Source organism: Aspergillus tubingensis (assembly GCF_013340325.1).
Source record: "Aspergillus tubingensis WU-2223L DNA, scaffold_6, whole genome shotgun sequence".
Classification (NCBI taxonomy): Eukaryota; Fungi; Ascomycota; class Eurotiomycetes; order Eurotiales; family Aspergillaceae; genus Aspergillus; species Aspergillus tubingensis.
The window spans coordinates 2202800-2230395 of record NW_023336280.1 but is presented as its reverse complement, the minus strand read 5'-3'; the positions used below and the strand labels follow the sequence as shown (position 1 = coordinate 2230395).

General features: G+C 50.4%; 7 protein-coding genes across 7 annotated transcripts; 5 read left to right on the top strand and 2 right to left on the bottom strand.

Moving 5' to 3' along the window:
* Positions 1–148: 148 nt before the first annotated feature.
* On the top strand, positions 149–1864 carry AtWU_04507 (putative actin-related protein RO7; the record flags this gene model as incomplete). The annotated part of the gene is made up of 1 exon (XM_035499618.1): positions 149–1864. One exon carries the CDS (start codon positions 149–151, stop codon positions 1862–1864), a length of 1716 nt encoding a protein of 571 aa, XP_035355511.1.
* Positions 1865–2281: 417 nt separating this feature from the next.
* On the bottom strand, positions 2282–3493 carry AtWU_04506 (aldose epimerase family protein; the record flags this gene model as incomplete). The annotated part of the gene is made up of 1 exon (XM_035499617.1): positions 2282–3493. The coding sequence occupies one exon, from the start codon at positions 3491–3493 to the stop codon at positions 2282–2284; it is 1212 nt and encodes a 403-aa protein (XP_035355510.1).
* Positions 3494–4797: 1304 nt separating this feature from the next.
* Positions 4798–8406, top strand: AtWU_04505 (putative AT DNA binding protein; the record flags this gene model as incomplete). Its single annotated transcript, XM_035499616.1, has 1 exon — positions 4798–8406. One exon carries the CDS (start codon positions 4798–4800, stop codon positions 8404–8406), a length of 3609 nt encoding a protein of 1202 aa, XP_035355509.1.
* Positions 8407–9782: 1376 nt separating this feature from the next.
* Positions 9783–10777, top strand: AtWU_04504 (uncharacterized protein; the record flags this gene model as incomplete). The annotated part of the gene is made up of 2 exons (XM_035499615.1): positions 9783–10274; positions 10553–10777. 2 exons carry the CDS (start codon positions 9783–9785, stop codon positions 10775–10777), a joined length of 717 nt encoding a protein of 238 aa, XP_035355508.1.
* Positions 10778–13933: 3156 nt separating this feature from the next.
* Positions 13934–16171, top strand: AtWU_04503 (protein kinase domain-containing protein; the record flags this gene model as incomplete). Its single annotated transcript, XM_035499614.1, has 1 exon — positions 13934–16171. One exon carries the CDS (start codon positions 13934–13936, stop codon positions 16169–16171), a length of 2238 nt encoding a protein of 745 aa, XP_035355507.1.
* Positions 16172–16993: 822 nt separating this feature from the next.
* Positions 16994–18647, bottom strand: gel6 (putative 1,3-beta-glucanosyltransferase; the record flags this gene model as incomplete). The annotated part of the gene is made up of 2 exons (XM_035499613.1): positions 16994–18435; positions 18500–18647. 2 exons carry the CDS (start codon positions 18645–18647, stop codon positions 16994–16996), a joined length of 1590 nt encoding a protein of 529 aa, XP_035355506.1.
* A 2390-nt stretch (positions 18648–21037) lies between these two features.
* On the top strand, positions 21038–22020 carry AtWU_04501 (uncharacterized protein; the record flags this gene model as incomplete). Its single annotated transcript, XM_035499612.1, has 2 exons — positions 21038–21168; positions 21237–22020. 2 exons carry the CDS (start codon positions 21038–21040, stop codon positions 22018–22020), a joined length of 915 nt encoding a protein of 304 aa, XP_035355505.1.
* Positions 22021–27596: the final 5576 nt, after the last annotated feature.

Sequence of the window (27596 nt, the reverse complement as noted above, 5' to 3'; positions counted from 1 at the left end):
CCTTCTCATATCAAGCGCATCGGTTGAGAGGAAGTATGATCTGCGCGGGGTCCCTGAAGCAAGTTGACTTCTATCTCCGATCCTTCCCCGCGATTTCCATAGAGCAGCGACCCTTGCGACTGTCCCAGCAACTCATTCGGACGACGACATGACAAGTACATCCTCCACCTCCGCTTTCGACGATAGGCGACCCATATCCATGAGCTTTCGTCACAGCCAATCTGGGAGACCTGATTCGCCCCATACGCCCCAACATCACCTCCGTTCCAACAATTCTTCCTTTGCAAGCACCTCCTCCGCAAGCACATCATTTCGCGGAGAAGAAGATGCTATCATTTTCGAATTTGGGGCAAGATGGCTTCGGGCAGGGTTTGAGGGGGAAAGCACTCCAATGTGTGTGGTTGGGTGCGGTCCAGAGGAGTCGAGAAGGGTTGGCGATTACAGAGGGTGGTTGAGAAGCAACGAGACGGACTCATCACGCTCGCAACCAGTCAAAGCTGACGAATGGGCTGGTGCATATGAACTCTGGAAGATGGATGTACGCGATATGGATATGGCACTCATTGACGACAAGATTGAGCGCATGTTTCGCGAGACCTACAATAAATACCTGTTGACAGATGCGGGAACATCACGACTGGTTCTGGTTCTTCCGTCTATCATGCCACACCCTCTCCTATCATCGCTTTTGTCAACCCTGTTTAGCCGTTGGCGGTTTCCAAGCATCACCCTTTTAACCAGTGCTCCTATGGCCGTGGTCGCAGCTGGGCTGCGTTCAGGCTTGGTAGTGGATATTGGATGGGCGGAAACCGTTGTCAGCGGTATCTACGAATACAGAGAAATGGCCGTCAAGCGCAGCACGAGGGCTATGAAGTCCCTACTGCAGGAAACTGGACAGTTTCTGACACGACTCTCCGATGACAGCGGGGCCATGCAATCGGCGGACGAAATCTCCGTTCATTATGAGCTCTGCGAAGAAATTGCCAGTCGGTTCCTGTGGTGTAAGCCCAAGGCGGCTTCCCAGGGCTCCACGGCGACACCGCAGCAACAGCCATCCGAGGTACAAGAGGAGGATTCTGGAGCGGCTGACCAACACACTACTTCACACTCAGATGCAACGGTGTCGCTTCCCTCCCCGTCAGGTTCAGGTTCAGCATATATTGACCTTCCTTTCTCCAAGCTCGCGGAACCGGTAGAAAAGGTTCTCTTTGCGGAGGGCTTAGCCGATTGCGAGTTGGACGACGAGGAAAAGCCGTTGCCGTTGTTGGTGTATCATGCCCTGCTTAGCCTGCCTCCTGATGTCCGCGGCACGTGCATGTCGCGTATTATTTTCATTGGTGGAGGCTCTAATATCCCTGGCGTCCGACAGCGCATCCTCCAGGACGTGGCGTTCCTGGTGGAAAAGTATGGCTGGTCACCTGTCCGCGGCAAGGTTATCGAGCAGCAACGCCAAAAGCTTGAGGGCCTAAGACTCTCTCAACCAACCAAGCCAGCTGTCACAAAGCAGGAGGGTGAAAACGAGACCCCCGATGCTGCCGCCGCGCGATCAACGCCAGATGCACAAGCAGAAGAAGAGATAGACCCCATCGAGCAAAAGATCCGTCGTAATAACAAAGACAAGGATACACACCCGCCGGTCCAAGGTGTCCTGCGGGAGGTCGAATCCCTTGGACCCTGGGCAGGAGCCAGCCTTCTCACGAGTCTCAAGATCCGGGGCTTAGTCGAGATTGAGCGGGAAAAATACCTCCAACATGGCCTCGCAGGAGCTAGTCGGGATCTGGAGCATGGGCATGCTCCTGATAGGCGCTCGGGGTTACGCACGGGAGGCGACCGGTCTAGTTGGACTTTGGCTGGCTGGGGTTGAATCTAGTCTCTTTTTCCCCCGCATGGCCACGCTAATTTATGCGGCCTGGTCAGACAAGCATTACATATTGGGGATACGAATTTTTTTTCCCATTGTTGTCTATTTCCCCCCTCCCCCTACGGAGTAGTGCTGACCGCACCACCCTGAACTCACTCTGATTTTGTTCTCACTGAGATTGTCGAAGCAGTTAGCAGTAGAAACGATACCCGTTAGAGTCTTACAGCAAATTTATTAGCAATGTCATTTCTTCCCATTATTATTCCGTGAACGTTTGTAAGCACTCAGTAAACTTTCTTTGTACGTGCCATTGCTAGTCCAGATAAAGACAGATGGCGCATCAGATTATGTACACACGATCGTGGATTTCTAGAGCACGTAATCAAGTCCCCCTCAATCCTTCCCTCAAATCTTCCCCACTTACACAGTACCAAACTGGTAAGTAGCCCAGTTAACAGCGGGCCCCGTCTCAGGAGAATAGATCTGGTCCGACAATTGACCCCACTGAGGGTTGTTAATACCGTCAATCCAGCCCTCAGTCTCAATGACAATGCAACCATGCTGGTTGACGTATTCAGCGCCATCGACACCCTCGGCCTTGTTGCGCTGGACTTGCGATTGCTTGACGGGGATGGTGCCGTTCTGGCCGTTGCAAGAGTAGATCTGGAGAGCTTGCTGGTTGGTAGCGACGTCGAGGCTGATTCCGGTGGTGCTGGAGTTCATGTGGACAATCGGGACGATGGAGTTACGAGCTGCGTATTGAGGAGGGCGATCTACGATGAAGCAGTTGTCATAGCCGGTGCAGTCATCGCCGCAGAGTCCGTCGGCTTTCGCGATGTCTTGGCCGACGAGTTTGCCGGAGACGAAGTCCGGGGCGCTGTCGTAGACGCTGACGTCGAGGATGGTGCCGTTGGGGATTAGGATGCCGTCTGTGCCGATGAGGCGCTTGGAGAGTGGCAGCTGGAGCCAGGTGTCTTCGAGGACAGTCTCGTCCTTGAAGGCGTTCAGGTTCCAGTAGATGTGGTTGGCCAGCATTATTGGGGTTGTCTCGGTCAGGGCAAGGGAGACGAGTTTGGTGGTCAATTGAGGGAGACCCTGGGGGTTCTCGGGCGTGACTTTGGTTTGCACGCTGAATGTGGCATGGGTGATGACGTCTCCGGGGAAGTCTTCGAAGGCACGGTCAACCAGGGTGAATGTGATGGAGGAATTGCTGTACGCGGTTACGGTCCAGTTGCGCTGGTCGTAGCCTACGGTGCCTCCGTGGAGCGTGTCTTCACCGTCATTCTCGTTCTCGGGGATATGGTACACATCTGAACCGATTGAGAACGTGCCGTTCTTGATGCGGTTGGCGTATCGGCCGACGACTGCACCGAAGAAGGTGTGGTTGGTCTCGGAGTCCTTAAGATACTGCTTGGGGTCGTCGTAGCCTACGACAACATCCTGGAAGTTGCCGTCGCGGTCAGGGACGAGGAGAGAAGTCAAGCGTGCTCCGTAGGGGATGAGCTTGGCCGTGATGTTCTCTGCGCTGATGGTGTAGAGTTGGAAAGGGTCCCCTGTGGACTTGGCAGCAGCAACTTGGGTCAGTGCTGGCAGGCCGTACAGGACGGCAGACAGGTAGCTTCTAACGTGCATTCTGACGCCTAGGAGAATGGTAACGATGAGGAAGAAACAGCAATATATGACCAAGATACGAGGGGTGATCCGGGCAGGGCAGAGCAGAGAGCGGCAGCAGCCAAGAAGCTGGAGAGGTCCCTGGCCGGATCGGGTGGAAGGTCTCATAGTATTTATTTACAGTAAAATTGGACTTTTTTTTTTACCTCATGATGGCGCGCCTGACCAGCGGGCGGGGGAAACCAATGCGCAGGGACCGAGAAACTGGGGTAGGAATGCAGCTAATTCCTGGATTGATGTTTAGCTCATTCACAAAATACCCGAGCAAAGGCGTCATCTTACCAAGGCGTGGACTAAGGTAAGTGTGCCAGGGGTCCGGAGCCAAAAAGCATGGGTGACTTTGCCTCGTACTCCCTATAGTGTAGTAGCTGTCACAATTGCTTCTGGGGCTGGGCCAATGGAGTAGGGCGGGAGAAATTGGTCCGGGTCTGACCACAGTCTGAGCGCAAATGAAAAGATCGGATAAAGTGAGTGAATTGGGCCGAAGAAGCTAGGATCAACAGGTTTCTGGCCGAACGAGGGCGAGCGTGGTGGTGAGATGTAATCCCCTTAGTCTGGAGGCTAAACTATCAAGCTGGTAGTAGCGCAAAATGAAGCCACGGAGGACATTCCAAGCCCCAGGAATGGTGCTAGTCTTCTTCGGGAAAGTCCCGGCGGGGGAAAAGCTAGAGGTTGCGGGGAAGGCAACCGGCCTGTCGATCATCGATTTCTCTCTCTTTGCCTTTGCTCACTCTTACGAGGTGACATCCTGCTATGACTGGAGGTACCATTCAGACGTGGTTCAGTACATTATGGACAAAGTTAGAATAAACGTATCACTGACAGCAATATCACCAACATTCAGGCGGGGAGGAAACTGATTACTATATAGAGTTTATAATAAGGATGGTAATTATGGGTCCAGCTTGCTGTTTGGGTACTTCTGCCGCCCCGTACTCATTCGGCAAGGAACAACAATCCCGCCGGATAACCTAAGCATCTACCCTGCCGGTCGCTGGGGCTGCCTGATAGGGAGACTTGTTTATGTTATGCGACGATTTTATCGGATTTTCTACAGATTGAGAAACTGTTTTTGGTGGCCGAAACCGTGTCTGGGTAACCTGCTTCCAGACGCGACGACTAATCTTACCTTCAAGGACCGAATATGAAAGTGTCCGACTAGCAAAGCCGATTGAAGTGTTTGAATCCGGTGTCGTCCTTATGAGACGCGACGGGGGGTCACAAATCACCCCTCACATGCGTCGCATCGTCGTTTCCCTATCGATATGTCCTCCCGCACCTCCAGTTCTTCTCCGGACATTCTTGGGCCACCTGGCGACGCCGATTATTTGATCTCCTCCCCATTTGTCCCCTTCTCCGGTCGCCAAAGCTTCATGTCGCCCGCCAACTTCCGCCTCCTGCAAAGTCCGCGGACGGCGAAGGGCAAAAGGCGGTCGCGTGTGAGTTTGAGCCCTTCGAAAAACGCCCACTCCATAAAGTTCAATGACGTTGTGCTACCTGCCTCCCCGACGACGAAACTGAACGGCCAGCGCGGTGGAATGTCTCCCGATAAGGGTCCGGCCGACGGGAATGTCAGTCCGTGGAGGATCCGGGTAACGCTCGAAGCGACACAAGATGAAGAAACGAACCAAGGCAGCCTTTCGCGAAAACGGTTGAAGCCATCAACGACAACGATGAAAGTACCCCTCAAAGACGACACAGAACAGACTCCACGCAGACGCAGAGGTCGCCCAAGGAAGTCGGACATTTGGCTGCAGGATGCGACTCCACGCGGAGGTAGTCCAGGACATACCCCGGGTCCAGGAAATACACCAGGCCCTGGGCATACCCCGGGCCCAGGGCATACTCCGGGTCCTGGGGGGACAGGTCAGAAGAGAAAACGAGGCCGGCCGAGAAAAAGCGCACCGGCGCTCGATGTGGTAGAACCAAGCGAACAGCAGGTGGAGAACCAAGAGATTGAACAAGAGGCGCTGATAGAGCCCGAGCAGAGATGGAGTCCGTTGAATCTGGCAGCAGACCCGGGATCTGACGATGACATTGGGGGGGATCAAGGACTCGAGTTCAATGACGATTTTGGTTATGGCGACCGATTGGAACTACCTGATTCCGCTGTCCGCGATGGGACTGGTCCCCGAGTGACATTTGAGCAAACTTTTGAGACTCCAAATGTTGACCATGTCGACCAAGGATTTACGGAGAACGACGAGTATAACCTACATTCAACACCTTCCAAAATGCCATCCCCAACCCGCGATACCTCGATTATCTCGCCAGCGAACACATTGCATGCCGGCCGCACCCCGAGACCATCACGCCTTTACCCCACACCAACCTCATCATCTGCAGCAGAAGAAGATAAGGCAGAGCAGGCTCAGAAAACTAGTGCTACCTATGATAAGGATCACCTTGAGAGCGGGGCACGCCTCAGCGCAGATCCGACCGAGGAACACAGGGAATTTGACTCTATAATGGAAAGTGAAGGGTTCAGCATGGTCTCGCTGGATACATTGCCATCCGCTAAACAACATGAGATCAAGAGCGCGAGCCACTCCCAAGCCGCCAAGAGTTCTCTAAAGCCTTTCTTAGAACGGGAATCAAATGGCGTCTTGAAGCGAAGAGCCTCGGCGGCCCAGAATCAACAAGAGGACAACCTTGTTCGGAAGCCCCGGTCGGACTCTAAGCAGCGGAAACAGTCACCAGCTCAGCTGTTCCGCCAGTCAAGCGAGGCCAATGCCCACTTAGACCGTCCATCATCCCAAGACAGGCTCGAACCTTCCAGAGACATGCCCGGATCGACGGCGATATCATCTGAGTCGACTTTTACTGGACAAAAGCGGGGGCCGTTAACTAGGTTCGTCAGAATAGTTCGTGCAGGCTTAGCTCTCGAAGGGCCTCTAAGAAACTCAGAAGAGGGGCAATCTTCGTACCAGTCAAACCCAAGAAGGCTTAGCTTCTCGGGTGATCCAGATTATATGCTGGACACGTCTAGGAAAAGGCTGGAACATGTTTTTGGTGACTTGACCCCACAAGTACAACAAGAGCTGCAGGCAGGCTTGGCATTTGGGCAGGAACTCGCGAAGAGGCGGATCGAAAGAGAAATGGAACAACGCAGACAAATGGAGTTGGCGGAGGTGACTGCAAGAAACACTGTTCGGGAAACCAGGGAATGGAGTGGCTCCAGTTCACCACAACAAACACCGCCTAAGGCCACCGACTATGGCACACCGGGCACATTTATGAAACGGCGGATGGAAGAATGGCAACGGGAAAGGGAAGCTATCAGTCGAGAGATCCAGATGGCAAACTCTAGCCAGGTTATCGTCATTGACAGCGACGATAATGATCAGTCGAATATGCAAGATGGCATGTATGAAGACGGCAATGAGATAGAGTACGCGGCGGAACCCGTTCAAGACGATCAAGATGACGACGCCCACGTAGAGGCCGAGCGCCTAGATGGGGAAGACGAGGATGATGGCTACGAAGATATTTGGCAGCAAGAAGCTCGCAGTCAAGGCAACCAATCAGATCACTCTTCACTACTTGAGGATGACCAGGATGGGGAGCACCTTAGGCAGGGTGGGTCTAGCCCGTGGAAGAGTGGCTGGACTCCTGCTCGGAATCAGAATGGCAAGATCTTATCGCCGGCTCATTGGACAAACGAGCGGGAGACTGTGCCATTCTTGGGCCGGTCGAGGGTCAAACAGTTACAGGAGCAAGAAGTTGATTTGACGGCTCTGTACCGTGCCCAGGATACACCAAAGCGTCGCCACTACTACTATGGGAAAAGCAGTCCGCCGAGCAGTGCAATACGAGGCTCTGTAGGCCGTTCGCCAGCTTCTGTGGTACAAGAGGAGCACTATGAGCATGATTTCAACCAGGATCAACAGTCAGAGGGCTACGTGGAGTCCAGCCCTCGCCGGGACTCGGAGGATGAAACATTCCAGATCGATCCCACAACCAGATTGGAGATGGCTAGACAACGCCAAGACCCTGGGATGGAAGTCAACAAGATTGGGGGGATGTCAGATGCCGTTACTTCCGAGAGACAAACTGCTCCAGAGGTGGGAGACATCACGCCGGAACGTCCACGGCATGCAAGCCCTGGCAGTCAAGCATCATCCTGGTTCCAGAAAATCACTAATTTCACGCCTGGTTGGCTCAGAGCACCGAAGTTTGAACAGCAAGGGCGGGGTTTGGAAAATCCTTCGGGCGACGAAGATGAGGAACCGCCCGCCCTTGAGTCAGCGCATGATGGATATGATAATGAGGATTATGGCGATGATGAAGTCAACTGGGGAGACTTAGGGGAAACCCCACGACCTACTCGATCTCAAGAGCCAGAAGATGGGAAACAGAGTTTCGCTAGTTCCGATTCTTTCCAAGCGGACGATGATGCGCACGCTTCACTGGACGAGAAGGGTGACAGAGAAGAAGTAGTGGAGGGGCAGGCTTCACGAGAGCAATCACCCTCTTCCTTGTACTTTTCCGATGATCACTATCGCTTGCTGCATCGCCTCTATCGCTCGGCAAAACTGTATCCTGAACGCTTCCCTTACCATCCGGCGCCTGGTCGCTCCGATATGATTGGCGACTGGATCTGGACCTCGGATGGAGTCTACGGAGTGCCAGTCACAGAGCTTCAGTTTGGCATAGTTGATAGATTCGCGCAGCAGCTATCCCAAGCCGATTCAAAGGCCGGTGGAACGGGTCAGATTCCTTGGACGGAAGCTGACGTTCACAGAAGATTGATCAGTATCATTATCGGGGAACAGATCAGACAAGACCAGAGGGAGAGGAGGCTCCACGAGGATCAACTGAGGGAAGAGTATCCGCGAAGCAGGGACACAGGGTACGGGACGTGGCGCATATGACTTCTCTCAAACCTGCACGTCGCTTGGCTCCTGCCGCCTGAACTCGGCACACTACATCTATTTTTTGAGTACAGACTTTGTTGGCACACAAAGTTAGCACACGTTGTAACGACTTATATTCTTGCTTTTCTTGTTGAGAGGATACGTTGTTTCGGGTTTTCACGGGTGGCGAACCAGCGGAATTGATCTTGAGGGTCATTGGGTGGCAGGCTCACTTTACGTTTTGGCCTTATGTTCTTGTACAGCATCTATTTTGTCTACGTACTATTCCCCCTCTGTTTCATTTGTCTTGGACTCTCCACACCCGATTGGATCTCCATGAGTCAGCTGCCAAACGAATTTTTTATTTCTTACTCGTTTATATGTTGGAATGGAACGCAACAACACCATTGGTGTATGCAGCACATATGGTTCCCTACTTTGGCAAAAGAGCGCACCTGTCAGCCAGGTTCGGAACACAATTGTTTGGCCTGGAATCTGATTCGCAGAATTGACTTTCTAGTGCCCCCTGTATAGACCAATGAATGCAGCACAGTTGACCGATCTTCATGGAACGTGTCGTGCTGCGGGCATCGGTGTTTGCTCTGTGACGTCCGCAACGTCCCGTCAACTTGGTGAGTTTCTCAACCTTTCGACCCTATTCCTTTATGGGTCGTGGTCAAGTAACGCTCCTACTGCCACGTTTACTTCTCCACGGGGTGGCTACATAGTAGTTTCACGGAAATAGTAGCAGTCACAGAAAACGGGGGTTGACCTGCCACCTGCCAACTACTACTTACTTCATGGTCTGACGAACTCGAGGTACATCATCGGCCCTCATTGGTCCCAACATTGTAGTTCTGACTGCACGGTGCAGACATCCTGGAGCGCCAGCCAAGCGGAAGCAGGCGACATACGAGCCTAGCCCCATTTTAGAAGCCTGATGTCGGGTTGTGTCTCCTATGGCGCCTAAAACCGGATTTCCTGGCCGCCTCGGGTAAGGAAAGTATGCAGGGCGAGAAACGAAGGTATCGTAGTAGTAAACCGTTCCCCGAAGTGATAGATGCATCGGGTGCTGTGTGGTAGTTAGTAGTAGTCGTCGTAGTGACCGGGTCGATATGATGTATATAAAAAGGGGGATTTCCAAATGGCCCGTAGTATACACAATCTATTGTGTGTGTCTGTGTCTGTGTCTGTGTGTGTGCCTGAGTTCAGTTACAACTGTTCGAACAGTTCTGTCAGCTTAGCCGAAGGTGAACTGCAACAGTCAAGTCCATCACCATACTACTGTCCAGTCCCTTTGAATCGATAAGCAAAGAACAGATCAGCAGGAAGATCAGGCAGACAGAATTTACATTTTGTATATGTACGGAAAAGAAAAAGAAAAACAAGGAAAAATGGGGGTCAGCAATCCAGTCAAGTATGTCTTGCGCCTGTCCCTGTTCACCAACAAGCGAACCGAGCAGCAGCAGCAACAACAACATCGACAACATCACTCCCACTCCCCCTCCTCCATCTCCCCCATCTCCCCCTCCTCTACCTGGAAAGGGAAAGAAATCGACTTTGACCCGCCCATCGAGGTTCGCTGGGGCGCAGTACAGTACCCAGATGACTATGCAGCATTGACCGATGGTCATGCCCACATGGCGGTGAGCGCAATCGACTCGCATCTGGGCAGCAGCAACAGCAGCAGCAGCAGCAGTAGCCGCAGCAGAAGCAGCGGTAGCAGTAGTCGGACGGGGTTGGTGCGCATCGCCAGCTGGGCCAGTCTGGCTGGAGATCGATGTCGGTGGACGATGGAACAGGAACGGAAATTGGCGATTGCAAGAAGCGAACTGGCTCGATGTCAGAAAGCTTGGAGTTCGGAGCAGGAATTGTGGATTGCTCAAGTATGTTTCATCCCCTTTCTCTTTTAGCTGTCTTCCAATAAGTCTCCCTCTGGAATTTTCATTCTTTCTGTGTGTGTGTGCGTGTGCTTCGCTCTTGCTTGTTCACGGTTGTGAGACAAACAAATCTATACCCCTGTCTGTCTGACTTTCACCAAACAAATGAACACACCACCACCCCTCCACACCACCCCCATCTCACACATTGACGGGACATGACATACAGCAGCCTCTGCTGTACCTGCATATGACTAACCTTTTCACGTATCTACGTAAACCAGATCGAAAAGTTGCACGAGGAGAAAGAAGCCCACGAACAGTTCATCCACCACCGAGCGAAACAACAGGACGAAGAGCAGCAGCATTTTCGCAAATCCTGGATTCGACGGAAGTCTTACGAAGAGCAGCAACAACAACAGCAACAACAGCAGCAGCAGAAACAGGTTGCTCCTACTACGCAAAGGACTAATAGTCGATTGCGGCGGATACGGCGCATGGGATCATAGTTATGTTAGGGTCGTCGGAAGTATAGTGCCTCGCTAGGCTCAAAAGTAAGTAGATAGTCTATGGAGCTTTCGACGTCATGATTGGCACCGACGTGAAACGATAACCATTTCTGACAGGTGATTTTCTGTTGATCGATCCTTTTTCTCGCTGGTCAGGAATTAGGTGTTTAACGTCAATTTTACGACTTCGTCTGTGTGTCTGAATGTGTCTCTTTTCTAATTGCGATCAGCTCTGCAAGGCAACCCATTTTGGAAAAAAAATGGGGAAGGCAGGAAAAGATAATGAAGAAAAGCACAGAATGATGGAAAGGAAAAAAGGGGGAAGAGACGAGAATTTTGTCCATGATGACCTCCTGCATGAATGGCTTGAACTAGTTCTGAGGCTTGGGCTTGTGGGTTTTATTTTCGTCTCTCTCTCTCTCCCCCCTTCCTTATACCATCCACTTTCTCTTTTCTTCGCTGTCGATCCAGCTGGCTGCGCATCTTGATCTTCCCGTTGGCTCCGGAAAAGGATTTTTCTGTTGAGCAGGGAATTGAACAAGGAAGGAGGAAGAAAAAGAAAACATTGAATGCAATACTTCGCACAAGCATGGCTTTTATTTTCCCGGACTTAGGGGCGATCCTGCTGCATGGAATGATCATCTGGCTGCACATCGATCATTCTTTAGAGTAGAGCATGGTATTGAAGCCGGATGGTATGTCTTTTAAGCCTTGTCGAGAGCGAGGTCTTCTGGTAGAGTGAGGTCCTCCATGAATACTTACTTCTGTCATAGTATGGTCTATAGATACTACATCAGGCAGGAGTAGTATTTACTGGAGGCTCTGGTTAGTTAGATATAGTCTGCTTACTACAACTGAAGAAGGCTCGCAAGATAAGCCCGCAAACTCCGCGGCAAAAATACTACTATAACCGCGCCACGCCATATCAAAATCAATGGCTTAGTTCATGTCACCCTGCAACAAAGCTAGCCATGTCAAGTGAAGACACTAACTTAGTAGAGCCGAAGCTACCCCGGCGGACCGGCGAGTACCGCGCGAGCCTCCGAGATAAGCAGGAAGGAGTGCGGCGAAGATCGAAAATTTGGGGCTTGTCTATTTGAGACGTGCGGACCGGCGAACTACTGTACGTACCTTTTTCTCTCTCTCTCTACCCTCATGATGGTCTAGTCTCCATTTTGCGAACGTAAGTACGAAGTAGGCTACTATAAGCCTTATCATAAGGTCGAGAGCGCGGTTCAAGTATGGATAAAGCGCGCGGGCCACTTTGCCCCAGCCACTTGTTCAGGCTGTGTATGTGTGTTGTTTGTTGGCTGTGTGGTTCTGCACTATTGGCACAGAGGACAAAAACCACCATTGAAAAGCATTCATCTGATGGATCATATTCAAACCCTCCTTTTTCATTCCCATGGATGAATAACTGGACAATGGCAATGCAAGTAAGCAATGGGCTTATCTCGGGAGCCGTGACTAATGGCGGGATTTTCATGAGTAAACTTTGGCTGTCCAACTGTCAACTGATAAGCTTGCATCCCGAACCCTCCAGGGATGACGCATAGTCTGCCCGATCCGGGAACCCTGCCTCGGACTTTTTCGAATAGTAGTATCGTATCTTCCTTTTCCCTATCTTTGGGGAGCTTTTTTTTTGTTTTTGGTTTTCTTCCGTGTCCCCTCATAGTGTCTCCGGATGTCGTGTATCGTACATTCTTTAGTTTGTTCTTGCCTGCAGTGGCTGTTGTTGGTCTTGTGGTATTATCTATGTATGGTACTTGTTTGAGTAGTTATTGCAGGCGCCTAAGAGTCGGGATAGATAGGTACTTAGTTGTCTTGCCTCTTTCTCGATCAACGCCACGTCACATTGCTTTTTACCAAGAAGGATGCGCCTGACGATCAGCTCGATGGATGCAAGACAGATTCTAGTAGAAGAATGATGGCTCACAATGGGCTTGTTACTTATCAATTCGATAGGTGTCGGTGGCCATGGTGAGGCGATGGTAGACTACGTACTATAGTACTAGTTACTGTAGACAGTATACAATGATGATTCCCAAAAGAGAACTTAATAAAAAGAAATCCGGCATGACTCGAGACCCGTGATCCGGGAATTCAAGTCACGCTTTGGTCGGCGCTGTTTATCGCGTGGGTTTTATTCCTTTTCTGCATTGAACTTTCCTGCAATGGAAGGAGAGGATCGAGTCCACGCACGCCTTGTATTACTATTCCATTCATTCCCCTTCTTGTTTCTTTTCCTCTCGGGTCATCACTCTATCATTTAGTATTCTGCCCCAGCTAAGTATCGACTAAAGAGTTAGCTTCCCTCCTTCCGAACTCTAAGGACTATACTAGATTCCACTCTCCTCACTTTGGAAGACCCCCACTCCTTAACGGCTTTGAGAATCTCTTTCGCCAGGTTCCTCACTGTCGGAGCCGGCCTACGGGGCCGTTGCCACTCTCTTGGAGAAACCCCGGCCATTCATTCATCCTCCCAAGCATTCTCCTTTCGGGGCATTGGGAACCCTCTACTAGGCTGGTACTTCGTACCCATGGTCGAGCTTGGTTCCTCGGGTGCACTTTCTTTTTCGTATGCTCGTTCCTTTTGCTGGATGGCCGCTAGGAGCATGTGGTCCCATGTTCGGAATTGATTGTTATCATGGTGGAACTGGCACCATGACCACAGAGGAAAAGTACCTCTTCTTCCCTGGCCCCCCTCCCCTCCTTTAGGTTTCTGATTTTCTTTTCCCCGTTCTACAATCCCGGAATATACTACTATCGAATGGATCCTTCCAATAATACCGTGAATATCCCTTGCTGGGCGCTTGATAAGCCTCGTGTCCACCAGTGAGGTCCGCCACACTCCGCGCGACACTGTATCCCCCCCCCCGATATTGAGGTATCCCCTTTAGGTTTGATGTTTATTGATCTAATGACAATTTTTCTTGATTACCTGGAGCATTCTATTTCCTGTCAATCGATTTGCAATATTGGTTTCAGGGCTTACGCTTTCCTCCCATTTATACCCACCAATCCGTCTGTGGCCCGGACATTCTTTGTGACAGCCGCTTGCTGAAGCCCCGTAAAGAGACATGTCTGTCCTACTCGAGTCTGGCCAGGTGTAGGTACCCTGTGACTTTCGAATCCTTCCTTTCGCCGATATATTAGATGTCTGGTCCCGCCTGCGGGGAAGCGCCTGATCTTGGCCCGGATCGCCATGAGTTCGAAATGTCGGCGGCCATCACCTCACTCTGGTGGCCCGAAGATCGCGTGAAGGCCACCCTTTGTCCCGAATACGTCTTTAACCACCTACCTTCGAACATCTTGCACCGTCTCGTCAACCCCTTGCCTTGGGGAGAGGGCCTGACCAGCGAGTCTTACTTAGACTGGATCCTCGCCAAGGCCGGTAGAATCTTCCTGATCCTCGTGGATATCGGCATACCGGAGCGCATCTTTGCCCTGGTCGATGAATCATTAGATGACACGGATTTACCTTTGTCGGCACCGAGTACCACTCGACTTCCTTTCGCACCTGAAGGGGACAACGCAACTGTTGCCCACAAATTCTTTCTCGCTCAATGGCGGTTCACGGTACGCGGTATTAATGAAGGCGACCATATCAAATACACTCAGAACGAGGGTGTCCCGGTGGAGCTTCTTCGTACCGGAACGTCTCTAGTGAGAGAGGGCGTGGAGAAGGTTGTTCTAGCTGGCTCCAAATGTCGTGTGCTGTTGCGAACGCAAGTCTCTATTGGCGGCGCACCGCATTTCTTCGAGGAGAACGAGGTGTTGGAAGAAATCCGCTCTCTGAGAAGGCTAGCCCACGATCACGTCTACTCAATCTACGCCTCCTACTTTGTGGATACCACCGTTTGCATTCTTTTCTCGGGCGTTTACGAGCGAACCCTCATGTCATTCCTTACCGACGTGCCTCAACCTTTCAAGCGCCTCGCCAAGAACAAGCGTCGTGAGATATTAGTCAATTGGCCACATTGTCTGGCTAATGGACTGTCATGGTTGCATGCACATAGCCAGGCCCATAGCCTGATTTCTCCGTCGAACATCCTGGTTGACGCAGACTTTCGGATTTTCTTGGGCCAGTTCGAGGCTCTCGACACTCTTCTATCCCCACTCAAGCCGGACGACGTTGAAACCTACCAGTATGGTGCGCCCGAGCGATGGGTGCGCTCAGTCAGTATTCAAGACACAAGCGCACCAAGCCCAAACATTGCGCTCCCATCAGGGGGGCGTTCGGCTCGCAAACAGTCGTCCCGTCCAGCAATGCTGAGCTTATCTAGATTCAGGGGCTCTCAACCGTCGGATCAGGATACAGAAATACACGCGGAGTCTGTTACGTCGCAGGGGACTGCCATACGTATCGGCCTACGAGGCTCACCTTCTCGGATATCTTTCACCAACTCATCTTCCTCTGGATCAAGCGTTGGGAGCGCCCGCAAGCGCGTGGTATCCTCCATAAAACGACCGATGTTCTACACACCGTCCATCACTTCGTCCAACTCCAATTCTTCTAGATCATCAACCACTCCTTCTACTACTACATATGGCCAGTTTGGCTACCCAATCATCGGTTCCAACGCCGCAATCGTTCATACATGGCAAACACGCCAGTCAGATCCAGAAGCCTCGGACATATTCTCACTTGGAGCAGTATTTCTAGACATTTTCACTCATTTATGCAAGCGCAAGCTCTCTGCTTTTTCACACCACCGAGGGGCCAAGAACCGGACCGCTGGCCGCGGTGGCGGCGTCGCCGACTGCTCATTCCACCTCGACCGAAACGCCGGCCAAGTGAGCTCCTGGATCGCCCTACTGGACAACGACGCGAAGAAACACAAAGATCCCATCTTCCAGGCTGTTCGACCGATGCTCACCGTCGTGCGAAGCATGCTAAACAGAGAACCCATGAGCCGCCCATCTGCTTATCAGGTGGAGCAGCTTCTGGCCCACTCACTTCAGAAATTGGACGGAAGCTGTAGCCTCCACTGTACTTCCGACCTGCAAGTCCATGCCCCCAGGACCAAGAATCCACTCCGTCTAGGCGCACAAGCAGCCTCGTCAGCAGACAGACTCGTCGTCCCGCGAGCAAAGCCACTAGGGGCCAGATCCCCGTCTCCAAGTAGTCCAATGACTGCCGAATTCTCATCTACTAGCTCTGGAGGACCTGTGAGCCTCCGTCCCTCTCCTTCAGCCTCTGCGTCGAGTTTCAGTTTGCCTGATCAGCAATACACGGACAACTATATATATAGCAGCGACACAGACCAAGAGTACGACAAATACAGTACCTCTTCGTCGCCCGTCCCGTGGCGTGACCCAGATCATGGTCTAAGTCCGGCAGCACATAACGATCCGACATGGAATTACAGCATCGCTCTAGGGAAGCATTAGCCTTTGTTTATATATACCCGTTCCAAAGCGATAACCACTTGGCACTTGGCCCCTTCTCCTTGTATCATTGACATACTGCCCTCTCGATCAACAACCAGTCATTATCGCCGCATAACTGGTACAATACTAAGTACTACTGGCACTTTCCCTTCCACTCCTCTATTCTCATGCACTCCGCACATACTACTTGTACACAACGTCATGCCTTGTACATTCTAGGCTTTTCGGGTTCTTCCTCTGATACTATATACCTTTACACTTCATTTCTTTCTCAGGAGACTTGGCTTTTTATTTTTTTTTATTTTTTTCTCATATACTAATATGCCAGTCCTCCTAACGATTGATGACGAATGACCGCTTGTGATTGCTTTGGGTGATATCCTTATCTATTTCACTTATTTACCTTTCCATTTCACTTGTATTTAGCTTAGTCATTTAATCAAATTCTACTTTCTATGCATACACTTCTTCTGGTACATTTCCGTAATGAATATGAATACGCGTGAAAGATAAGAGGACATCACAAAGATAATAAATTCATTTCATAGTTCCGCCATGACTATCCAGTAGTAACTAACCCGCCATCCACGCCAATCCCTTATCCCACAAAACACCCTTGTATCCTCCAAAATCAAAATCAAATTCATCATCAGATCAGTCATAAAAATATAAACCCACACCAAACCTCAAACACAGATCAAGTAATAAGAAGTAGATGTAGAAAGTAAATGATAAGACCCCAATGGTGGATAAAAAAACCCGACTCGCCACTCGCATACTACTGTACTACTTAGTACATCTCACATGCATCTAACCAATCACCTACAACCACCACGCCACGCCCCCAATAACCACACAAAACAGAGCAGACACATCAAGACGGAACAGAAAGCCACCACCATTTCCAGCATGCATGGACGAAGCCCCGCTTGATGGACTGTAAGCGGCTACTCCGCTTGGGTTTGTACCTGAAGAGGGAGAAGACTGCTTGTTTGATACTGATTTCGAAGAATCTGCTCCTGACTCGGATGCAGTACCTGTGGTAGTTGCGGTGGCGGAAGCGGGAGAGGTAGCACCATCATCACCACCAGAGTTGTTATCATCATCATCAGCATGGACGAAGGCCTGGCCTATAGTTGGGAGCGGGGCGGATGGATCCACGGCCCATCCACCGTCTGTCGAGGCAGGGCATTCCGGAGGGGAGATAGCCGCGGTGGATTTGACATAGTCGGATAGAGCGACGCCGGTAGGGTCGAGCGTAGCCCACTGGTTCTTGAGGTTATCAAAGTCAGGTTGGATCGGGGTGGGTTCACCCTGGCGAGTGAAGCCGTCCTGGACGATGATGTTCTTGGTAGCGGTTGGGGGAGTGTCGGCGCCGGGAGGGCCATACTCGATCAGGCCGTAGTCGTTTGTTTCCTCGATCCATTCGTAGATCATAGCGCCAGACCAGGTGCCCGACATGTGGTCACCGAAGATGGCGGCCTGGTCGGAGAAGGTGCGGGGACGAGCTACGTTGCATCCTGTTTCGGAGAAGAAGATGGGGATGGGGTAGCCTTCTGCTTCATCTTGGAGGGTTTGGTAGCCGGACAGCTCGTATGAGGAGTCACCGCACCATTCGTAGGCGTTGAGGGAGAAGAAATCGAGTCGTTCGGCGGGGTCAGAGCGACAGGCTAGGTAGTTCTGCAGCATGGGGCGCAGTTCGGCGATGTCTGCGGCCGAATAGCCGACTGGGATGGAGCGGTAGTGCTGCGCATTGCGATAGGATTTGATGTCGCGGGCTGCGGCTAGCACGTAGGGGGCGGCGGCGGAGCCGTCCTTGGTGGTGAGGACTTCGTTACCGACGAAGACTCCGGCGGTGTTGTCGTATTTCTGGAAGGCGTCCAGCACGGCTTTGAAGCTGTCGAATTGGGATTGGTCCCAGTGGGGGTCGTCCTGTAAAATGGGGATGAAGTGGTTAGTATGGGTAAGGGTTTTGTTGGCGGCCTGATACGATGATGGGTCGGGTGATAGGTCACGAATAGGGTATAGATGGTGGTGGTGGTAAGTGCATACCTGGGAGATCGCGGTGTCGAACGTGTCGAGATCGACGAACAGGTAAATGCCTGCATCTGCGAAAGCTTTCATGCATCCGTCGTGGTTGGCTTTAGGGTCCACATGGTACACACGGATTGCATTGGTGCCCAACTCGGCCATGCGGGCGGCATCTCGCGTGCATTGAGCGGTGTCAATCAGGGGATCTTCGGGAATGAGTTGATAGGCGATGCCTAGACCATGGCGTGCGGGTCAGTGCGTGAGGAACTATCGTGGGTCGAATGGAGACACACGCACCTTTGATGTAGTATTGGGTGCCATCTTCGTAGAAGAATTTTGAACCAACCGCCGAGATGGTTTGTATGGCACTGGCGGTGGGGGCATGGAACGTGTTGAGCAGCAACGATAGAGCAGTTGCAGATGATGACCAGTGTGTTTTGACCATTGTCTTCTCGCAGTCCCTGCACGCGGCTTGGCTCTCTGCAAAGTAATCTGCGATAATAGATCGGGTGGGTACTCTGCAGTCTCCTTCCGGGGATTCAGACCGCTATCCTTATCCAAGGAGTGATAAAACACAGCGAATAGACCAGTCCAATGCGTCGGTATCAATTGAGTAAGACAGAGTGCAGAAGTGAGTGGAACACGCCAGCGAAACTGCCTGCAGCTGTCTGGACAGTGAATGTTGGAAGTTGTAAAGCAGGTAGATAAGACGACCCAGGGAATGAGAATGCAGAGACTTGCATGGACGAGAAAACACCTGTTCTAATATAACAGATGCACGAATAACTGTTGAAGTCACTCATCCCCCCAAGTATCTGCCTCCCCATCGTCCTGGCGCCCTGCCATACCAGAGATACCGTGTCTGCCCTGGAGGAGACATACTCGGGAGTGTTGTTGTAAGGAGCGTGACGTCAAAAAGAATCCTGCAGCTGCGTTAAACTCATTGTGGCTCTGAAGTAGACGAGAGAAGGAGAGGCAGTTCCAATCTCCGGGGAAGATGGAATGCAGCACGATCGAAGGGGGAACAGCTTAATGGATGCCAGGGTGCATGGGATCGACAACATGGATTGGATTGTTTATGCAGGCATTGCAACAAGGTTGTCGCGAACTATGTGAGTACCGCGTCGGAGATATCTGGGACACCACATTCAATAATGTTTGGGTTAAGCATTTTATCTGAATGGAACTCTGAACTTTGGTTACTACAAAGTATCTGAGTATGGGTACATTAACAATTCCGATCTACAAGATTCCAAGCAAATGTTCATGAGTGGCCTGGTTCCTGACCCAAATTGGCAATCCCCAGTCACTCACGTGATAATAGGGGTTTCGCACAACAAAACGTTTCCCGATTAGTCATGAATCGTTCCTTTGAAGGAAAAGGAGGAAGCGAGACAAGAGGGAAATGAGGTAATAAGTCCAGATTATTGCTACACAGTAAGTAGATAGACTGATACTAATTTTGCTACGGGAAATTAAAATTAAAATAAGACTGGAACTGAAATTGAAATTGCTTGTGTTTCTCGCCTGAAACCTGTAGGGCAGGGAGGGCCCGAGTGGATACTACTTAGCACTTATGGTGTGGTAGGAATTGTGTGTCGCAATTAAATCATCCGGTTTGATCGCCTGGGCTGAACAGACGATTAATCTCTCAAACGATAGTGGCTAATAAATCTGAGGAGGGGGCAAAAGAAGTTGGGTAAGAAGCTACTATTAATATGTATGCTATGATTTTTTGTCAAGATATGCTGGGAACATGGCCCTGGGTGGACACGATCCAGCGATGTCAGGAGGAACCTGACCAGTTGCAAGCCATCGCCCGGGATTGCCCGCCCCCTTATTGCTGGAAGTGTTCTGCTTTGGGCTCTCCGGTCTCGCCCAAAGCACGAGGAGCGATGGGTCTTGGCAACGATCGAGACCCTGGCTGGGCCCACCGCCTAAATAATTAGGATCATCTGGAGATGGGGTCTGTTCTCTGCTAGTTACCGTTACTCTTCGGCCGCTTGACGTAGGATGCTGTTGAGATTTTCAAAGAAAATAAATATTAATTAAATAAGGAAAAATTCTGAAAAAGCAACAGAAATAAAAGTAGGCAACGTAGACAGCCTCTTCGTTGTAAAACAATAACTATATCCCCCCATCCTTCTTGGGGGTTGGAAAAAAAGGAGATGCAAGCAGAGAGTTACAAGCAATCGACTAGTGAAAGACGGATCGTCACCGGCTTGCGTGGATGACGGGGCCTCGTCTGACTGGGGCTTCCTTTTCCCGCATGCGTGCCATTTCCCTTTCCAAGGAATCTCCGCCAACGCTTTCATTTCATTTCCTCCTTTTCCCTTTTCCACACCCCCCTCCCCTCTTTTTTCTTTTTCTTTGCCCGTTTCTGACGTGCTGGGGGGTTTAAACTCATACTAAAGTAGATATATCTACAATTCCCATTGTCCCTCCTCCCCTCCCCCCCTTCTTTTTCTTCTTCACCTTATCTACCTACTATCCACCCTCTTACCACACCTAATTCCTCACCAACACACACTCCATCCTCGTCTAATCTGGTCTGGATCATGCTATCCGTGGTTCTCCCGTCTTTCAAATTCGCCCTCTTTGGAAAGCTTCTCCGCCCACTTGTGCCTCGTTTGATTGGCTCGGACTAGTCGTTTCGTGTTTCGCCCAAATTCAACCCTGTTGTGCCTCCCCGGTGCAACGTCATCCTTATTCGCATATTAGTCGTCGGATTGCTATTTTTGTCTCCATCGCTATATATTACCGTCTCCATAATATATTCCCACCTCTTTCATCGTTACGGTCTATCCGTTGCGCAATTAAGCGGTTGACCGCAACATGTCCACCACCAGCACATATTCCCCATTTCGCATCTCTCCCCGGGATCGCGCCAATTTGGATCGCAATGAGGCTTTTAGGCTTGTGAGGGAGCATCTGAGGCGCCAGGAACTGGGCATGAAGGCTCCTAGGTACGTGTTTTCAACCATCAATAAAACAAATCCGCGGTCAAATATCGTAGCTAATATATCGGCTATAGCTTTTGTGCCGAGCATCGCCATGATACCCCCAGTCAAGAACAGGAAACCTTCCGCCTTCATCGCGATATCATCCACACCATCCTCCTCCCTCTGTTCCTGCTCCACCATCAAGCCTCGCGTATCGCAACCAATGTGCTGCCACGCCACAAAGGCGCGGAATGCGAACGGGCGTTCCGTGGTGAGGCGCGTGGTGCTTATGCTTGGCTGCATTCCATTCTGAGCGAAGAGCATGATTGGTATTTGACCGAGCGCTGCCCCGCCTGTATCGTTCTGCACGTTATGAACTCGGAGCCGACCATTCGATTTGTCGCCGTGGCGTGTCTCCTGTCAGACCACTTGCAGGGTCTGGACCTCCCGAGCGCCAAGAGACGGCTGCCTAACTTCGACTTTTGGTACGAATCGCTGGAGAATGCCGTCCGTGAGGATACGTTTTGGGGCGAGGGCTTCTGGCCGGACATCGAATATCGCGCCTGCGCCTTGACCGATGGTGTGAAGCAGCTGGTGCTGCAGTGCTTGGAGCTGCAGGCTGCTCTGGACCGACACGACCTGCAGCCCGAGGAGTCGTACCGACCGACCCAGCGCTCTCGGAATGACTCGTCACGGCCGTCCGTTACGGTGAAGCAGTCCAGCTGCACGCCGCTCCCTGTCATCGACGAAGAAGACCAGAAGCTCTTTTCCAAGGCCGGCGCCAATCGCGGCATGCATCCCTGCCGCAGTGAGCGGCCGCAGAGATTTCACGCTCGCCGCCATGGTGACCCTCGCAGAAGATCGGTGACATCTTGAGTGATCGCAAGGGTGCTTGTGTCAAGCGACCAAGCTGGAAAAATAATCTAAACAGACTACCCGTCGTGGGTCTAGTCGCCAACGGTCTGGAATCATCCTGCATCGGGATGCCCGATCTGCCGCCGAAATTAGGAATCGGCCCACTGACGTGAGTTGCAAACTTATTGCAACCACACCTCAGTGAAACTATCTACAGTCCCGAAGCAAGTAGGTGCGCATTAAGCCTAGACGTGCCACCGAAGTTTCAATGCCCGCGTACTTCCTCTTGCAGAAACTCACGGACATCCCCCGGTGGATGTAACGTCGAGGACTGCTTCCGCGGAAATGCCTACCGTTGTGCATGCGTGTGTGGCTTGAGCAGAATTTGTCCAGATCGTGCAATCCTGTAAGCCATTCGCAGCAAGGGGGCAAAAGACGTGGTTCGGGGGCTGAGGTTATTGTGAGGACAGCCACGGTTAGAGTGTGGAGGCAAATAGCCTCACGAGGCGAATCCGGAAGGATGAGGTAGTTCTATTCTACTGTATATACTTTTGATGGACGAGAAGAGCAATACATGCACAAACATTATCATTGAACCTATGTCAGTCATACATTGTAGAACTGTAGCAGAATCCGACACAGACCCGCCCACACATCAGTCAACTATCCAACGTAAGCCATCTGACACTGACATAAACACTAAACACAAAACAAAACACGCAATCCAAGTCGATCAAACACACAATGACAACGTTCTGTAACCAACTATCTACCTCCCTACTATGTACCTAACACAGCTAGCTGGCTGGCTGTAAGATTGGCAGTCCCTCTGGCTAGCTGACAAGACAAGAAGAAGAAGGCAAGGGAGGTAAGTCAAAAGTGGGGAACTTGATGCATGCATGTTGTCTGTCTGTTCTATTCAGCAAGCCATGAAAACAAACAAATATAATTGTTGTCTCTCTTTTCTTTGCCCCGTTTTGCCCCTCTATTATGTATCCCCACTGCATCAACAACAAAAAACAAAAACAAAAACAAAATAAAACATAATGATGAAAAGACAAATACAAACAAACCTGTTTTGGTTTTTGTTTTCAGACCTTTGTATATCTGAGACATGATGAAGTGGATTCAATTGTGTGGTGGTGAACTAACTTACGTACGTACGAATGTGCCGTGTTTTCCCCACATTCTACTACCGCTAAGTATCTGGACTAAGTTGTTAGGTGCTTTTGGTTGGTTGGTAGATTAGATTAGTTGGGTTAGTTGGTTGGATTACTCCGCGATGGCGAAGGAGGAGAGAAGTGGAGGGGAGGGGGTAGGAGGGGAGGAGAGGGGTGGCGGCAAATTCGTATTCTTTCTATCTTGACTCTTTATCCATCTGGGACTAGTAGACGAAATAGGTATCTGGTGAGGGTTTTGGTGTGTGTGGAGATAGGGATGGCAATTATCTTATCGCATCTAGATTCGTTATGGACATTGGATATGGTGGGTTATGGGTTATGTGGCACGGGAGAGTATATCTGTCCGTCTATACCATGTCTATCCTATTACTTTACTTCAATCATTCTGTTCTCTGGTAGAGGAGATTGAAGGATGATGATGATGAATCTGGTCTCTTAATCATTCGATCCTCTGGTTGAGTAGATTGGAAAGGATGAGTCTGGCTGGTCTCATGATGGAAGATCAATTAATCTAGACTATGTGGAGAGTAACGGGGAGGAAGGGAGGTGTCTGGAACCGTGGGTTAAGCATGGATGGTTGTATCTAGTTATGACGGGTTGATTTGAGAGAGTCATTAATATAGAGGACTATTAGACTAGTGGTAATGGGAGAGAGAGAGAAAGTAAGGTTGGAGACGGGATAGTTGTGTATGGCTGGATTTGATTATCGGAGGGAGAGAGATTTGGGGAATTGGGATTGGGTTATACGGGATGGGGGATTGAGATTCCATGGATGGGTGTGTTTGAGATTCTTTTCCTTTCTCCCTCTGTCTTTATTTTTTTTTTCTTTCTCCGTGGGAATAATGATCAGTTGATTGTCTATTAAATTTACTATGTATTGTTTTCTCTTGTACACTCTGTACTTGGTTAAGTGTAGAGTGGAGCATCAATCATCAGGCATGAATTCATTTTCCTGATGGATGGAGACAGGCCACGCCACCACACGAGAGTATCTGGTAGAAACATCAGGTTGTGTAGGTAACCAACGGGGTCTAGACTGGGTCCGAGTCGGATGGGATACAACCCGGTGGGGATCACCATTATCCACAATTCATTTTGCATTTTCCGTGCTTGCGATCACATCACGAGATACATTTGCTGGCACAACCGTATACCACCTACGTTTTAGTTGGATGTAGTACAGAGGATGTTCTGGATCGTGGGTGTGTGTGTGAGAGTGAGCCGTGTATACTTGATCAGGAAGGGGTAGTAAATTAGATGGACGGCATGTAGATCCATACATCGCATCACATCCGGTCAGTCTCGGGAAACAGGATATCGAGGGATCTAGTAGTAGTCTAGGTTTTGTTGGTAGATTAGAGAATCAGGTTTGAGTCGTCGCTTCACTTTCAAAAGGAGATGGCTATTATGGATGGATGGATGTGTATGCAGATGCCTTGTTCATAGTGATGTGAGTGATGAAGATCGTTCTCTTTCTGTAAGATTTTTGGTTTGGTTAGATATGCTATATCCCTGATATGGATGGCGATAGCATACGCATGCTCCTTATGCTGAAATTGTGTGGATAGATAGCTAGGGTCCAGAACTGGGTGACAGCAGTGATAGTGACAGTGACAGTGACAGTGACACCTGTCAGGCAGGATCGCTTCAAGGGTCTAATTTCACGTACCGTGGAATTGTATCCCAGTCGGTAATTAAGAATTTATATCGCTTCCGACAACGATGGAAATTAGCAGAAAAGGCTGGAGGAGGACTGATCTATTAAACAGGGCTCAATCGGTGATAGTGTTGGGCTGCGTGCGAGGCCAAAAGGAGGTGAGGATGATTTCAGCCACTTACGACATGCAATTCTCTTTGGCTATGGATGCGTACAGACGGGATCGTTCCAATGGACTGGATTGGACTGGACTGGGCTTGAAAGTGGGGGGAGTGAGAACAGGAGGGAGGGGAAAAAGTAGTAGCAGGAGCAAGGCGTGGATAGACACATTTCTTTTTCCATCGCTCTGCCCGTTGTATGTATGTACCTCCTGTGTGCGACTGCGGACGACATCTGAGGTCAGACGCCGCGAGGCTGAGATAAGGAGACATTTTTTTTATTTTTTATTTTTGTACAGAGAATAAAAAAGGAGACCGAGATAACTAAAAGCAGTATACCTATGGACGGAGTTACCCGATTAGGTAAACACATGGAGATTGTTTTCAGTATGTTCAGCAGCGCCAAAAGTACAAAGAACAAGTACACTAAACTCCCTCTTCAGCCTCAGCTCTGCGCAGCCACGGGAGCCATGCCGGATCTACGATAAACCTGAAAGGTATAGTCCTAACGAACTAATCAACTTAACTCTCAGACTAACTTGCTCCCGCACCTACAGATCCCTAAACCAATTTTCTCTTTTGCCTGACCCGACCTACAGTAACCTAGTCAAGCCCAAGCTACGGCCTAAGTTAAGTAAACCTTCGGTTAGAGAGGAAAGTCAGTTTAGTTTCCCGTAGGTAGTTAGTCTAGTCTGTAGACTGGAGAGGGAGACAAGACAGACCAGGGCCTCCCAGTGGCCCCCTCCCTCCCCCATCCATCAACCCTGCCTGATCCCAGAAGAATTGAACCTTATCCTGCCAATGTTCATCTCTAGGCCCATAATGGCCCAGTTGCGCACACACACACACAACAATAATTGACCCGAGTTTTTTTTTATTATTCTATTTTCCCTTTTGATTCATTTCGGACCACATAAGGCGGATCTTTTCGGCAGCACGGAACAAGGGTCTAGGCGTCAATCCGCCCGGAAGCGGCAGTGGGTTTCGATCGCGCCATGCAAGCAAGCCTTCTGCTGCCCGGGGAGGCCAATGAGGGTGGCCTCTGCGCCACGCCGAACCAGGGTGAGGGCGAGACTGTCGACGTCAAGAGTCACTGAAATTTGGGGGATGAGCAGTCTTGAATTGCCGGTTGACTTTGGGACGGACACTGAGAGAGGCAGAGGGATTTGGCTTAGAGTTCCAGAACCATTTTTCCTTTTGCTTCTGGCCTTGTTGGATTTTATTCTAATTAAGTTTTTTTTTTTATTATTTTCTTATTATTTTCTATCTGGGTTTTCCATAACAGGTGATTCATCTCCTTCCTGGCTGGCTCAACTCACTCCCTCACCATCTCGCCCTTTTCCGGTCCGCGTCTGCTCTGAGTCATGCTTCTACACCGTAACTATTTATTGTGCGTGGGAAATTTCTAGATTCAGCAGTGCAGGATCCATGAGTGGGTAAGGTACAGCGTACTAGTTGGTATAGGTCAGGTACAAATTATGGGGAATGGGCAATAATAAAGACGATAATGAAGAACTACTACTGAAGGCTGAAGCGTGGCCGGGATCGAAGATGCTAGCACCATCACTAGACTAGTTATACGCTACCCACCTGATTGAACGCTGGTTTATTAGTTTGCTCACCATTGTGGTCTTAATCAGGGACTATGTTCCGGATTATCTGGGGTTTTTCTGATGTTGTTTGTCACTTCTGTGCAGTGTGCACCCGGCTTCGCTTCGGGATTCCCGAAAGCTTCAACTTTCTGAAGAATCACCACTACAATGTATGGTAGGTCAAATGTAAACAGGAAATTAGTTGTAAATAAGCATCGGATCAGACGGTAAAGAGCAAGATCGATAAAGTGATGCTGATCCCAGGTAATACGAGATCTAGAGCAGAAGACAAGTTGTTGGTTACTGGTAACGGCCATTGTTACCAAGTATAGGCAGGCAGGCGGCAAGACTGCCACAGTGAGGGAAGAATTAAAAAAGCAAACCTCCTGATCAGTTCGCCCTGGTTGAAATAACCATGCTGCCTTTTTTATTTCCCTTCCCTTTCTTTTCTCGTACACAATGTGGGCAGTTTGTAGTACCTGCCTGACGCCTGGCACGACGGCCGGATCCACCCAGACAGACAAGTCGTCATGGATCAAGCTGGTCATCCATGCTTTTCTTCCCAGGGTCCAGTCCATTACATCGCTTGCCTTGTCTTCATTACACACTTTGGCTGGTGGTTGTTGGTACTGCTGCTGCTGCTACAGACAAGACTCCCCTCCGACCGGGAAAGGCCAGACGGGCGGTGGGGCGCTGCTACTACTTTTTTGGGGAGAGATGGGGGGCAAAACTAAAAAGGTGGGCACTGGACACTGGTGGACTCTGCTGGAAGGCCCGTGTAATGCCCGTTACGGTATCGCTGGGCCTGTCCCGGTTTAGCTCCGATCAGCCACTATGGAGGCCTAGACGAGTCGGAGGCGTCTGGGCCTCTGGATGAGTCGGTTGGTCGGCTCAGTCCGCGACCTTGAGACTTGAGCAGGAAACCTTCCTGCTTCAAGTGGAAATAACTTGGATGGTTATTATATGGGATGAATAGCAAGAATAATATTTTTTAGGATACAAATTAACA